This window comes from Zootoca vivipara, chromosome 13 (genome assembly GCF_965207765.1).
Source record: "Zootoca vivipara chromosome 13, rZooViv2.hap1.1, whole genome shotgun sequence".
In the NCBI taxonomy this organism is placed as follows: domain Eukaryota; kingdom Metazoa; phylum Chordata; class Lepidosauria; order Squamata; family Lacertidae; genus Zootoca; species Zootoca vivipara.
In genome coordinates, this window is record NC_142596.1 from 6,349,105 (window position 1) to 6,364,991 (window position 15,887).

At 47.0% G+C, this 15,887-nt stretch overlaps 1 protein-coding gene across 1 annotated transcript in view; it reads right to left on the reverse strand.

The window, feature by feature from the left end:
• Positions 1 to 1,784: 1,784 nt before the first annotated feature.
• Positions 1,785 to 15,887, reverse strand: part of CGNL1 (cingulin like 1) — a 71,223-nt gene continuing 57,120 nt past the window's right edge. Inside the window, 8 exon segments of the mRNA XM_088657087.1 lie at positions 1,785 to 2,008; positions 2,011 to 2,096; positions 2,704 to 2,867; positions 3,640 to 3,748; positions 5,103 to 5,227; positions 7,190 to 7,273; positions 11,993 to 12,082; positions 13,986 to 14,147. Of these exon segments, the coding sequence (XP_088513213.1) occupies positions 1,965 to 2,008; positions 2,011 to 2,096; positions 2,704 to 2,867; positions 3,640 to 3,748; positions 5,103 to 5,227; positions 7,190 to 7,273; positions 11,993 to 12,082; positions 13,986 to 14,147 (864 nt within the window). The 3' untranslated portion in view covers positions 1,785 to 1,964.

The following is a 15,887-nucleotide window of genomic DNA, read 5'->3' on the forward strand; positions in this document are numbered from 1 at the left end:
CGAAATGAGTGCTGCAACCCCAGAGTCGTCCACGACTGGACCTAATAGTCAGGGGTCCCTTTACCTTTATGCAGCATCCAACTAGAGTTCATTCTCAACATCTTGAGCAATGGATTTCCAAAACTGATTAACTCCTCAAAGTTGGCCACCTACTATAATTAACATGTAATTCAGCATTCATCAGTATAGAAGTTTGATGAATCAGGTATTGTAAAATACCAAAGCTGCTATGTCACCAGAGTGGCTAATCTGTTCCCCTCCTGATGATGTGGGACTGCAGCTCCCATTAGCTCCAGTTAGCATGGCCAATAGTCAATAATGGCGAGGGGAGCTGTAGTCTAACATCATCAGAAGGGCCACAGGTTAGCCTCCTCAGTGTACACAAAAGCATGTTTATAAAACGTTTATAAAAGCCTGTAGATAAAATGCAAAGTCGGGGTGGGATAGCTGTTCCTTATACGCTTGTTGTGCAGTTCTTTGTAGTCCACAACAGTAGATTTGGTAAACCATTTAGAACAAAGTGACTTGTTTTAGCTTCTGGTCCAAGACATTAGCGGCTTAAAACACAGTGAGGTTGTTTTCCCCAACCCCATGTGTTTTGAGTTGCATTTGCATGTTGCTGGGCACACCAGAGATGGGGTGGAGGTGTCTTCACCTGATGCACATTACCTGTTTGGTTTTCTGTGCCTACAACCCCTCCCCCCCCTCCCCAGAAAATCATATTCATAAAGGTGTCGTCTGCACATGCACAATGACTGTCTCAAATGTACAAACCTCAGCTTAACTGCAGCTTAAGTTTTCCGAATCGGATGGAAGCTGGTTTGAGGGAAGTGCATCAAACAACAGGATTTCTCAAGAAACTCTAAGATTGATATAGAATATGGCTAACATCATGTGTACCCAGCTTCAAACACCAGAAGTGGGAGTGCACTAGAGCTGGAGTAGAGTCGGGGATTCTGTACCTGGCTGTAGCAGGAAATCACTTCACCTGGTTCGTTTGCTCTCAAGGGCTTTGCTGGGTCAGAATGAAACGGAAGAGGATTTAGAAGTGAGAGAAGCTCAAGGCACCACAAACTGCTGCACAGTACTTCCATATGTCAGGAAAGCCTTGCTGAGATCCTTGGGAGCTCATCCCTGCGGAGGTCATTGCTCCTGGGATGCAGACCTAGCTCCCAAAATTCTCTTTCTTCACTGAAACGGCAGTATCATTATGAAAGACACAGTGAGTGCATCCGCACCCTCCTGAAAACTGTGACAGCCCAAGGACTGGGGACTGGGATAGCAGCATCCAATGCTTCTGGCTCAAAACTTGCTCTTTATGTTCTATGAGCCCTGTGAATAAAAGCTTTTCTAACCCTCCCACAGTTAGAAAAGCAAGACCTAAAACCTTGCTTGTTGAATACTTGGAATGTAAGGCTTTTTTCAAGCTGAAAAATAGTATGATATTTCAGCAGAGATTCCAGTACTTTGCATGTGCTCTATAAAAACAGGAAGCTTTACAAAAATAGCACTAGTGCGATCAATTAAAACATCTAATTTAAAATATGTACATTCTATACAGTTTCCTCTAGTTACATCAGTTAAATACCCTTTTTCTCTCTTAAAAAATAATAATCTAGCATCCATGTCAGATGCATGCAGCTTAACCATGCTTAGAAACAGAAGGCGCTGGCTCCTTAGGACACAATTTTAGCAACCATCCTATTTCTGCTGAGAAACGTCATCCTAATTTAGCGGTGTACTGTCTATGGCTGCAGGCACCTTTGGGTTTGGAAAGCAAGTCCTTTGTGTTTTAGGTTGTTTATTTCTGAAATATCTCAAGTCTGAAAATGGCACACTGTAGAGAGAGATATAAATGCCAACCAGCACCAATATTCCTGCAGCCATTGGCTTTCAGAGTCCGTAGCTCATTGCTTTTCAACAATGAAGGCTGAACATCCACAACTCATGGAACAGCTGAATTTTTAGCTTTTGAGATCATCATCCTTTAAGAATTTAAATCCTGACGTGCTTCATAAAGGCTCTCCCCATCAGTGCTGAAGTCGTCGTCGTCATCAAGGTCATTCAGCATTTTACTAGAGGTCTTTTTGTGCCTGCTAAAGCAAAAATATATAAACATGTTAGTGTGGCTTTATAAGCTGGCTGTCAACATTTCGACTGCTTTCATGATGTATTTTAAAGACGCTGGTTGATTTGAATGAGCCATTCCAATGCCTACAAAGCTAGGAAATGGGTGCAACTGGGGGGGAAACACCAGAATGAGCACCGCAATCTTGGGCACATGCCCCTTTCTGCAAAGCTCCTCTTTCTCTGAATGTTTACACAAAAATAAGCTCCTTGGCAACTCAGCAGTGGAGGTTCTGGCATGACACTTAAGTCCTAGATTTTTCTGGAAGGAATTTGAGGGAAAGCTCCAAATTTGGACATTTTAAACTAGTTCCCAGCAGAGGGCTGAATGTTAGGGTAGGGGGCAATCCAAACCAAAGTGCCATGGAACCCCAAAATTATAAATTGGAAGGGACAGGGACAATCAGCTTGGTTAAGGTTTCCAAACAAAGATTATTGGATCCAGAATGAGGAGAATGAGTTGGGTCATACAACCCATGAGCAAGAAGCCAATGCGGCATGTGGAGCTGTGACTTTCCAGATCTTGGGAAGGGTTGATGAAAACCTTTCTGGGTCCCAAGGCTCTTCCTTTCCCACCTGAGTTCCTTTTTGAGTGCATTCAGCTGCCCTTGCAGTTGGTCATTCAAGTCAACTTGCTCTTCCAGCTCCCTCTGAAGCTTTTTCTTGGTGCTCTCAAGCCTATCTATTTCTTCTTCTGCTCCCTCCACCTGGCGTTTCATTGCTTTCAAACGCAAGCTCAGCTGAGAAATAAGAAGAAGGGGGCCAGTTAGAGCTTGGGAGGACAAGGGGTCATTCATCCTCAGCAACCCTTGATGGAGGGCATGGAGCCTATGTGAGCAATGGAGCAATCATGGGAAATGCTATGTTTATGGTTAGAAGAAAACTTAAGCTCAAAGCCTTTGCCAGAGGTTGGGAACTGGATTCAGATGAAGGACCTGCTCCAGAAGTGACCAACCCTCCACGGGGTCCCTTTGACCAAGTATGTATGCATGTATGTATGTATGTATTTTATCCTTTGGAAAATAAACAGGGGTCACTAAAGTGGTGTGTATGAGATGTTGCTGGACTGCAACTTCCATCATCAACATCATCACTTGCTGGGCTGGCTGGACTTGATGGGAGTCCCAGCCTCTGAAGGACACCATGTGGGCTATCCCTGCTTTAGAACAACAGAAAGCATTGGATGCCACATACAAGAAAAAGCAGAGGTGTACTCGGTGCTTTTTCTGGGGGTACTCAAGGGTATGTAGTACTGGCATCTCCCCCCCAAAAAAATGCTAAAAGTCTGGCACTTACTGTAACAACTTCACGGTGACTACCAGCACCTTTTTTTCTTAAAAATGGAAGCCATTTCATATTGTGTAATATTTTTTACGGTTTTAGTGTCTTTAGTGAGTTCCTGGGGCGGCTCACAGTCCCAAGATGAAGGGTGAGCTATAAACGTAATAAAAGTACATTTGGGGACAAATCCTTGGTAACTACAATAGCCCAAGAGATGCTTTTCTTCCTTACCTGGTCCTTCTGATCCGTCAGAGAGAGATGCTCATCGTCCACTTGCATCATGACCTCCTTAACTTTCTTTTCAAGCCGGCGGTTACTCAGCTGGAGGTTAGCTCGATCCCTAGGAAAAGAGAAGGGCATACTCACAGATAGCAAGGTAAGAACCAAAAAATGTTCAACTTACCTGGGAGAAGGACCCACAATTGAAAATAGATGACTCAGAGTAGAATGCAACATGGGTACTTAAGCCCTATAAATCAACCTCAGCTTGTGTAAGGGAATGTTCCTTAAAAATTCTGCATGGTAGCATCTTACTCCTGGGCCGCTTTCTCACATGACATCAATTGCCCCACAGGACTGTTGGTGCAGCTCCGGTAGCTCCATTTTTGTGGGAATGCCCCTGACATCCAAATTTTGGAGTGGTGTTTGTGAAGTGTTTTTTTTAAATACTCCATCCAAGCTGTGAGGGGCAAGGGGTATCGCGAAGCCCCTCCCCTCCTGAGTTCCAGCCCAGCCCAGAGCACTACTGAGAGCAGGGAGAGCTCCAGCTCCAGTGGGGAAACAGGAAGTGGGATCCAAGGCTCTGGCAGGGTAGAAGAGCCAGCGTCCCAGGTGGGACAGGAAGGAGGAAAGAGGGGGGGCAGACCCATCCCCCCAACTCCGGAACTTCGCAGAAAGCGTCGGGGGAAGAGGATGGGGCTCCCCAAGTTGTTATGCTGGCGCAAGACGCGCCAAAAGCCATTCGGAGGTTCTGATGAAAGCTGAAAAGATGTGTCTCTGTAAATAGCTCTACCTTTAGCACTGTAAATACGCAGCACCAATAAAAAGATAAAATGCAGAGCGGTGGAGAGTCGTTACTCTGAAGTAGTCCCATCCGACCACTGTGACACAAGCTTCCCCCCAACTTGCCATTTTTAACTTATGGGATGATCAAACAGCAATTTTCAGATTGAATTAGCTTCTTATATGGATGCCAGATACAATAATTTCTTCTTTGGCCCAGAAATGAAATACATTACTGGACTTAAACCTTTCATTGTGGAAGAAAAATATGTTGACTCTGGCTATTGCAGAGAAAACAACCCATAAATTACATGTCTCTCGGGGTAAGGAAGACCTGGAACACTTCTATATCAAAGGCCTGTCTAGACAAGTGGGAAGGTGGGAAGTCTGCCAACCGGGGCATGGAGACAACAGCCCTTCCGTATGGTGTGTCTCCAGCATGAGATATTCTGATGTCCTGTTCTTCTTATATGTGGCTCTGCTGTTGTGTTATTTTTACTGGATGGGTGGATTATAAACTTTGTATTGATTTGAAATATTGTAAGCGGTGCAAATTTTGAAATAGCTTCAGTTCTTTTTTAAGCTAACAGAGGTGGTGGGTCTCCAGTATTTAGATGAGAGGCCTTTTGTGACTCTTAAAGTAGATGAATATCTGGGACATCATGTTTGGGTGGTCTTGCAGTCTGCTTTACCTCTCTTCGTTCTCCAGCCGCTCCTCCAGTTCCATGATCCTGGTTTCCATCTGAACTAGAAGTCCTTCTTTGCTGGTCTGGTAAGAACCTTCAAGGTGAAAGATCCGGCTTTTCAGGTCTTTGTTCTAGAGTAAGAATATGCAGAGCTTATTGAGCAGATAAGTCTGTGGACAAATTAGCAATGCAGCACTGGGCCTGGACAGTTGCATGCCCTAGACCAGGGATGGCCAACTCCGAAGAGACTGTGATCTACTCACAGAGTTAAAAACTGGCAGTTCAAAGTTGTTAAGCTTTTTTTAGGGAGGAGGAAAGCCCCATTTTTTAGGGGTTCAGGTCAAAGTTGTTAAGCTTTTTTTTAGGAAGGAGGAAGGCCCATTTTTAGGAGTTCAGGTCAGAGTTGTTGAGCTTTTCTGAGGTGGAAGGAAAGCCCTCTTTTTGGGAGGTGAAGGGCTAAAATGTTGAGCATTTTTTAGGGGAGCCAAAGTTCTTGAGCTTCTTTGGGGGGGGGAGCCAGTGATTTACCACAGGCGTCCAGTGATCTACCAGTAGATCACGATCTACCTGTTGGATGTGCCTGCCCTAGACTTTTTGAGTGACGAATGGCATCCATCTCTTCTCCCCAGTTAATATGAGTCACACTCTGGCAGAAGTGTCTCTCATTTTGATTAATGGAAACCTCTGAAGGGATTGTGGCCCACTGCTCAGATCTGACCTTCGTGACTTCCAGGTCTGATGCAAAGTGCCGTGATAACCCTGAAAGCCCTTAATATTCTTCAGAAAGGATCAACAATTCATATCAACCTGCCTATGCCTAACAATCTGCTTCACAGGACCTGCATAGGTTGCTGGGCACATGGAACAGGCCCTTCTCTTGAATGGCCCCACATTTGTGAAATTCAGTCCCACAGGAAACCAGGGAAACTTCACCCCTTTATATTTTGAAATGGGCCTTAAAGACCCACCTCTTTTGGTGGCTTTTACTGGCTGGCAGAAACAACAGAGATTTGGAAGTTATAGATGTGAAGTTTCTGTATTTCACAACTTGTAGTGAATGTCTTGCTGAAGATCAAGGGTGCCAACTTGAATAAAATATTGGGGGGGGGGGTCCAGCTAAGCCCCGCCTCACATAATCAATCACAATACACAGTGCACACAAACCCTATTTGAATGGCAATGACCATCAACCTAGGGGGGGGTCAAATATTTTAGGGGGCGGTGGAAGGGACCTTGCCCCTAGGAGTTGGCTCCTATGCTAAAGGAAAATAGTGGAGCCCTTGGAGAAGGAAAAACACACACTTAGGGATCATCCACATTTCATATACTGCTGCACTTTTCAGGCACAGATCTACACTTTAAAGCTCTTTGTCCAAGCATTTTTTTGTTTTTGTCCCGGTGCTTTCCCCATGAAAACCCACATTTTACCACTGAATTGGAGCAAAACAGCAACCTGCAGAAAACTCGATTGCCATTTTTTCCAGTTCAGCAGGCAAACACAGGTTTTCATGGGGAAACCGCTGGGACAAAAAAGAAACCGCTCGGACACACAGCTTCAAAGCTGGGCCTGGGCCTGGTAACATGGCACAAAAAGATGTCTGGCTGAGCCTTTAGTTTTGGACAGCTAAGATGCATGTCCACCACTAGGTGGCACTCTGCTCCTTACGGTAAGTGTTTAAGCTGTGATGGCTATGGGTGGATTTTTCCTGTGTAATTTCCAAGAGAAGAGGCACTGGTGTCCAAACCTGCTAGGAGGCAGCCCTGCTCCTTAACGCTGAAGGTGTGGGTCTAGGCAACCCTTCCCCAACCTGATGCCCTTCAGCTGTTTTGGACAAAACCCAGCAGCCCTGGCCAACACAGCCATAAGATGCTGGGAATGATGGGAGTACAGCTGTGGGGGTGGCAGCCCAAACTACCTGAAGGGTTCTAGGCTGGGGGAGACCTGAGCCAGGCTCTGCCCACTCAACGGCACTGGGGGGGGGCACTCAGTACACAGTCTGGGGCACTGCCTGCTAACATCCACATTTCCCATTGCCCGGTCCAAACACCACACCCAAGCTGAGCCTGAGCACCAAAAAAGCTGCAATCCTTGCCTGTCTCTCCAGTGAAATCTTGTCACACTCCAAGTCTTGCCTCGCAGCCCTTTCCTGAAGTAGCTCACTCCGCATTTGCTCAATCTGTAGGCGATAAGCAAAAGAAAAAGAAGAAATGGTAGCAACCTATAAACACGTCTTAACACTCTCCTCTACAGCTCCAGGCAATGCCGTAGAATTGCAGGCACTAAAAAGAGACCTGCCGGTAGGTCAGACCAAAGCGGGCCTATCCAGTCCAGCTTCCCACAGTGGTGAACTAGGGGCTTCCTCAAAGCCCACAACCAAGGCACAAGGGCAATAGCATGTCCCTAGGTGTGATACTCAGCAGCTGGCCTTGCCTCTGATCCTGGAAGTAGCACACAGCCATCATGGCTAGTGGTCACCCACTTGGCCACAGCTAAGGACATTTCCAGTCTGAAATGGGCAGAGGGCACAAGTGGCAGGAAGGGCAGCATGAATATTAGTATGAGGATGGACTAGGATGGGAAAGAAAGAAGCATCAGGCTTGCTCAGGGACTGCCTTGTGGAAAAAGAAGCTGGATGGGAACGGGAGGAGAAATTGTAGCTCAATGTAGCGCAGCACACACTTTGCAAGAGGTCCCAGGTTAATCCCCAGAAGCACCTCCAGTTAAAAAAGGCTCAGATCGCAGGTAATGAGCATGGGACTTTTCTCTGCATGTGCCACCACTATAGAGAGCCTCCCTGCCAGTCAAAGTGGACAGTGCTAAGACAAACAAATAGTCTGGCCTGGTGTAAAGCTGCTTCTTAAGGGAGGGAGCTATTCCTGACCCAAGGGAGCTGTGGGGAGGGCAAAGACCAAATGGTGGGTTTGGGTGCAGACAAAGGGGGCTGGCAAAGGAGGAGCTTAGCCACAGAAAGGGGGTCAAGAAGGAGCATGAAGTGGGGGAAGTAGAGTTTGGGAAAGCAAAGTCATTTTCTTAAGGTAAAAAAACACAGCCACACAAACACACAGAGAGAGATGGAATGAGATACTAGCCAAAGATACTAGCACCCTTTTATAGGAAAATGAGGTCAAAGAGGATCCCAGTGGAAGGTTCCGTTTGGCATCATATCCAAGACACAGGGTCTGTGTCCAGGTTTAAGGATATTAAACTGCTTTTGGGGCAGTTCCCTACAAAGTGCCCATCCCAGTGTGCACCAAATTCCAAACGACAGCATATGCACTCCAGATGCACACACATACACACCCCAAGTACCCTGAACTTCTGAAACCAATGTTGTTGTCTGGACATTGGAAGATCTTGTTATGGAGTGCCACCCCTACTTCCATCTTTTACAAGGCCCTTTTTATTGGGGTCATGCAGAAAAAACTGCTATAATTGCTTCAGGAGGCCCAGACAAAATGAAAGAAAATTCTGAAGGGGAGGGGGGAATTAATGAGCAACTAATTAAAGATGCAGCTTTTAAATGGATGATGTTTGTCAGTGGTCTTGGATGTAGCTGGTCGCAGTGAGGTTCCAGACACTGAGCTATTGTCTCCTCTGTGTGCTCAGAGGCTGTGAAAAATGTGGGCGGCCATCCCTGGGTCTCACATTAGGGATGGATGTAGGACAGCAAGGGGTCCTGAGGTGATGGATGCTGCTGCTGTGGTTGTTGAAGGAAGGGTCAACACAGAATTGTCTATTGGTGGACATTTCCCCCAAAGGCCGGCTTGTGGTGCCAATCTCACTGTGCCCAATGCTGAGGGGTCTGAAGCAAGGGTCTCGTCAGGGTTTGCTGGGCTTCTCTGAATTGCAACCTTTGGGGCAGGTTGTCATTTGGATGCGATTCTCAAGGGGTGTTAACTGAGCTGTGGGCCATGGGAGGGTCTTGTTCTTTCTTGGTGGAGACAGTGCTTTTTCTGGTGGGGGTACGCAGGGGCACACATACCCCTAAATATTTTGTGAATCTAAAAGGAGAAGAAACTAAAAATGTTTTAAAAAATTTAGTTTCTTTTCTAGCACGGTGAATCGTCAGTTCCATTGCTACCCCCAATGGCGGCCTCATTTCCTGTCACGGTGTCTCACACGGAAGCGAGCATTTAATGTGTGAAGTAGGAGTTGGAATCTAGCGCGGTGATTGGTCAGTTTCATTGTTACCACCTCCGATGGCGGCTTCATTTCCTTTCCTGGTGTCTTAGACGGAAGCGAGCGTTACTGCGAGCTGTCAGCTGTGTAATATCAGGTAATGCATGTTCTTTGTACTTTTGTCCATTTACTGTATTTATTTCCCCCGATTTGAACTATTAAATGGTGATTTTCTTGAGTCAAAATGAGAGTACCCCTAAACATTTTTTTCGGGGGGGGGGAGATGGCTGGAGAAGATCAAATTTGGTGAAGGATCTAGGGGCAGGTTCCTGGTAGCCCCAGACTGGCACATCTTGGCCACTAGGACAGAAGAAACATGGGCCTACTGTGCCCTTCTGCATTTTTTATCTTCTCCTCCCCAATGCATCAAAGATGTTCTAATTCTATGACAAGCACAAGCATTAACTGCACCACTTCAGGTAGCAGCTGTTCCAGCTGGAAGGGAGGCCCATCGAAGAGCAAGCACGTCCGGTCCAAGGGGCCTTTATTAGAGAGCTTGGTGCTTTGGGTCTGTTTCTGGACAAGGCGCAGCTGCGGAGTTCGTTGTCAAGGAGAAAAGTAATTTGATTTCTAAGAATAGCCTAAAGACGGCTGCAGCCGCTGTCTTCCGTCTCCCACTGGGCACACGCATGTCTCACTAGTCCTCGAGAGGGGAAAGCCAGGAGAAACTAAATCCTCACCCCTCCCTGTTTCCTGGGCTGCCTGACTCAGCAGAAACACTCAGCTGCTCAATAAAGGGAGCTAATGGAAGCGTGGATGCCTCTCTGGCCAAAAAAAAACACGCCGGCACTTCCCACATTTTCATCTGCCTGCTCCACGCACCTGCGTCAAGTGAGGAGCAGGTGTGCAGCATCCACTGGGAGTGCTTTGCCAAAAGAAGCAAATGACAGCCCTGCCAATGTAACTTCATCCTTTGCTCATTTACTGTGCCATTGCTATGGAAACAGGCCCCTCAAGAGAAGCTGCTCCGGAGTCAATTAATTCATGTTCAGTCGGCTTTATTTCTTTGGTCGTCCGTCCCCCGGCCCCAGTTGTTAGTTGCTGCAGGACGAGAATGCATCCAGGCAGTAGAGGAAGAAGGGCTGCTATTGAATCCTAGCCACTGGCCAGGGCCATCCAACTCCCTAGCACAGTGGCATTGCCAAAGAAGGCTCTCTCATATCCACAGCTGGACTCGGGTTCACCCTGCAGGTTTTGCAAATAATAATATAGGATTTTGTTTGCTGATAGTGTCATCCTCAGCATTGATTCTGGGTGGTGTCCCTTTAATCAAGGTTTAGGGACTGAATAAACAAACACACAGACACAACTGGTTCTCTCATCTCCTTACATTTTTGCAAAAGCAAGCCAGCATGTCCCCTTCTCCTCTTTACACCCCAGCTCAGATGCCAACAACACAATGGGCATAATCCAGGGGACACAATCCAGGGCCCTGGAGTCCCACAATCACATTTCAATTATTTCTTTCCTCTCAAAGCCACCTGAAGGATGGGGCTATGAAGAAGCTACAACTCTCACCTGCTGAGCTGGAAGAGCTGCCATTAACTTCAAAGCAGAAATGTGCAGCTTCTCAATCATGACGAACGGCAGTTTAAGGAGTTAAATGCCCCATAAAACTTAGGCAATATTTTCTATTTAATGCCGATCATTCTACAGATTAGTCTCCATTAACTTCATATTAAGAGAGCTTGCCAGAAATGGGGGAGGGGGAGTTTCCTGGGTCACCCAAAGGTTTGCCAACTTTTCAGTCAGCCCCTGCCGCTGTCACTTCAGCAGCAATTAGCAAGTGGTAACAACATTTAGCTTCATCCATGCCATGGAAATGACACCTGCACACTGCCACAGCCCAAACCTTTGTTAAAGGCACAGGGGCAAACCGGGCTGGGTCAGTTGGCACCCTTAATCAACGCGGTTGACCAAAACAAACCCATTATTAGTCCTTGCTTTATTGTGAATGTTTAGCAGACCCTGAAATAGTCTCCTGGGAATCCATCCTTTGGCCATCCTAGCGTTGACTCAGAACAAGGAAAACTTTGTAACTCGTATAAAATTAGGGGCTCCAGAGCCTTTGGGGCGAACACCTATTTTGCCCTGACCCAACACCCCACCTCCCAACTTACATAATATGCTGCTGGTCAGAATGTTGGCGGTTTGCGTTTCCTTTAAAACTTCTGATTAAAAACTACAGCTACATCTCTTGAAGGCTACCTCCATTCCATGCCCCCAGGCACAGAATGGGCTGCAGCATCCACACTGAACACTGGCATGGTGGGTGGATCCAACAAGGCAACTCCTACATCCTTTGCCCGCTTGCCCTACCCCCACAAAATGCTGCATAAATACAAACAACTTTTAAGCAGGAGAGAAGGCTTGTACATGCCCAATTAGAACCAACAAGAAACAGAGGGACTCATTGCCAGCTACTGCTGCTACTGCTAGAATGCTGGACTCACATTCCTGGCACGGCCCCCAAACTCACCCTGGGCCAGTCCTACTCTCCCAGTGCCACCTGACACACAGAGTAGCTGCAAGGATGACACAGGGCAATCGTCCTGTATGCCGTCTGGAGCAGAATGTGAATGGAATCCCTAGAAACACAGCTGAGTAGTGGCTGGTGGGTTGGGCCCAATTAGAGAACTCCAGAGGATTGTCAGGAATCTTAATGTGCTCCCTCCAGCCAGAGCTGCCCATTGGAGAATTCCCCCTGCTCAGGTACCTGCTCTCTGCACCTGCTGATCCTTTCAGACAAGACGTCTGAATTGTTCCGCTCCTCTTCAAGCTCAAGTTCCAGCTGGGACATCTTGTACTAAGAGAGATGAGACAACATTGGCTCAGTGCAAAAGGCTGCTGGGGAAAGGATGGCTGAGAGTGTCTCCATGGGAAGAAGGAGTGGCAGTGGGTGAGCAAGGCAAACTCCGGAAGGTAAGAATTCAGGACTAGAAACTGGGTGAGGACCAGCGTTTTTCACCAGGAAATGATGCTGGTACTCAGTGTGCCATTCACAAGGCATGCCAGCCTTGCTCTAGAAAGAGGCGAAGTCCCATATGCGCCCCTACAGCAGCTGCAGCATCTCCCCTGGAGATGCAGCCACTTTCCCTCAACCCCTTCCTTTCTGTTCTCAAAGCTCATTGGCTGCTGGCGCTTCCCACCTTTGCAAATCATGCCCCCAATGGCTTGCAGAGTTGCCGGTCACTGCTCCCCACCTGCTCAGCCACCCACCAATAAACCAGCTGTCAGTCACCTTCCATATAACAGTCTCTCTCATGGGTCAAATCAGAGTGGGCAGAGGAGGCAGTGGACTCGGGGAACAGCTGGGGTAGAGGTTAAGTTCTGGAGATGGGATTGGCTGAATAAACGGCCATGATGACAACAGCAATGACAACGATGATGTTTGTCACTGGCAACGCTAAGAAACTAGAGGAAGTGGGAAGCAGGGAAAAGGGATCCTGGAAACGCTTCCAAGGTGCAGAGGATTTAGTCATTGCTCTCTTGCTTTAAGCTGTTAGGAAACGGTGCTTTTGCGGCACACTGGCATGAAGCAACAGGGGGGAAAGCACTGGTGAGGATTGTGCGCTCCCAAATGTTTATCTCAGGAACAGGGAACCTGTGGGTCTCCAGAGGTTTATTGGGCTCCAACTCTCATCAGCCCCAACAAGCATGGTCCATGGCCAGGGACGACGACGGCAGTTATAGTCCAACATTAACTAAAGGGTTACAGGCTCCCCGTCTCTGGCTTACACTGGTCATCATTCAACATCTCTCAAGCTTAAAGGAATCAGCAACTGGATGTGAAATCCCAAAAAAATTCTCTGGGGCAGTTCCTTAGGGCAACCAGAGTTTCATTCCCCTCAGCCATGTTGGCAGCATCACATGAAGAACCCTGGAAAACCAGAGGTCCACATCTGGCACAGCCCACAGAGTTGGCAGCTTTTCCCAGACCAAGGGCAGTCTTCACAGTTCCTGGAAAAGGGGTTGGTGATGCCTTGAGGGGCTTCTACATACTCCGGCAGAGCTGTGAGTGCCAAAACATAGCTTAGCTGCTGTTTGATGATTACACTACCATTTTACAGTTCCTTTTTGTTTTATATTGTCATCTTTTTGGAATACTGCCTAGGAAACAGTCTTTGGAAGTGTGGCCGGGGGTGGGGGAGTGGGAGAGAAAAGGGCTGGGCTGAATGTACCAGCAACCTCAGCCGGGTACTTTGAGGGGCCGCATTTGACGGAGTGTAAATGGAGCAGGGTGATATTTGAAACATGCGCTCCCGGAGCCCTTGCAACTCTGTCTGTGTGTAGGGTGTGCTTCTGTGGGTGCTCTGCCGTGTCCCACTGCCAGGGAGCCTCTGTTCTCTTTCATGTGTTTGCCAGAACAAAGGAAGTGGGATGGGCCAGGGACGGCCTGCTCCAGTTCAACTAGCCAGCTGATCACATCTGGGCAACATGTCTTTCCCTCTCCAGGACTGTATGAAGCCAGAGAGGAGGGAGGGAAGGAGGAAACATGTAAGCAAAGGCCAGGCAGCTAAATAGTCTTGTGTGAGACAAGTGAGAGAGCCAATGAAACCGAACCTCATTGGCCTCTAGTGATGCTTACGGAATGGAGCTGGAGCCGAAGCCAGGACTCTGGCCTTCTGGGGTCAGTCCCCCTCCCCATGTCCATCTTCCTGGTGGTGCCTCAGCTCTCTCCCACCCTCCACCCCACTCATCTCATCTACCTCCATGATCTTGTCTTGTCTTGCTCTATCTTCTTTCAAGTGATTTTTGGCCTCCAGTTCATATTCCAGGGCTTTTACAGTCTGTTCCAGAAGTTGTGTTTTGGTAATAGCCTCATCTTGAGCTCTCTGGTGATCTCGTAATTCTTTTTCCATAAAATGCATCTGAAAGAAGAAATTGTGGGCTAAAGACGCCCCCCCTAGGTAGGAGGCAATCACTAGTCTGGTCTGTTACGGACAGAGAAACTTATAGGGCAAAGTAAATCCATCTTGCATTTTCCAAGTACAGATTCATGGGCCCATCTGCTATTATAAGCCTGACTTCCCTCCAAGCCTGATTCAAAGGTGAGAAGGGGCAATGGATCCCCACAAGGCTAACTGCCCACCCCTTGAACAAACCACCTTGCCCTGTGCAGGAATCCTGGCCTAGTGTAGCAAACAATCCCATTTGGGAGGTGTCTTGTGAAAATTCACCTGTCCAGCTAACACTGAAAGCAGCTTAACCATTTTGGGGTACCCACTCCAGTTTGAGAGGAAGAAAGTGATTGCTGAGATATGTAGAAAGCAAAGAAAGGAATTGGTTACAGAAAGAAATACCAAATAGGGCAGCTCTGTTTTCCCAATATCAGGAATCTGTGGCAAGGTCAGCAAGTAAAAAACTCACTCTAGCCTTGTGAAGCAGGTATTCAATGGAGGTTGAGACATTTGAGACAGAAACCTCCTGGGAAAACCTCCCCCAAACTGGTCCCTTCCAGATGTTCTAGACTACAACTCCCATCACTCTCATCCAGCACAGCTGTATGATGCTAGGACTGATGGGTTTTGTAGTCATTGAATCATAGAGTTGGAAGCAACTGCAAGGGCCATCTTTTGAGTGCAACCCACTGCAATGCAGGAACCCCAGCTAAAGCATCCATGGCAGATGACCACCCAACCTCCAAAGCACCTGAAGGGGACTGGGTTGAGGAAGGTTGTCTAAAGAAAACGGGAACATGAGCAAGAGAGGCAAGGCAAATGAAGATCCAGCAGTTTGTCCAAAGAAACAAGATATCTGGAAGTTGCAGCTCATTAAGCAAGTCAAGAGACAAGCACAGCTTGGTACAAATTGCTTTTGGTGGTGTGTTCTGTGCTTATGGACTTTCTTGGGTGACTGTGTTAGCACCTCATGTGAAAAAAGATTATTTGAATATAATACTACTTCCAGTTTCAGAATCTTAGATTTCTGTAAGATCCTGTTCATGGATACAGCTCTAGATATAGTGTGCAGATTAACAATCTCCATGTAATGTTTCCACGTGGAATCACTCACGTAGGGACTTTTTTAAAAGTACCAGGCTCTTTCATGAGCAAAGTCTGTTAAGACAGAACTTGCACTTCTTAACTATTAGTATCAAATGATCTTGTGTGATTTTCTTCCAGCCACAAGATGGCAGCATGCCAATGGTTTTTTGGGGAGATAGGGATGGGATGGGATGGGATAAAAAACATTCTAACTAAACAATCTCCTAGTTTAGCAAGCCTTAGAATTAGATAATAACTCAGTAACCCTGGACAGCAAGCCAAACCCTCCCTTCTTCCTGGAGCTTCTTTACATCACCAGTGACCCTTAAACTCATTATAGGCTTTACAGTCAGTTACTGAATCATGCTGGAATACAGGTTTCTTGTTGGACCACTTTGCCCAGGGAGGTTCCTGTGTAAATCATAACATAGAAAATGGCCCATTTTCAAAGATGAAGAGGCCACATTCTTTTATATCCTCCATTGATAAGTTCTCAAATTTTTGTAAAACACTGAAGCTTGCCCAATGTGTCTGTTCTTCCCTCTCTCTTGACCATGGCAGACCAAAACAGGACACTTGCTGGCAAGGGCTTGGATGGAGCTAACTCGGGTGAGACTGGGATTT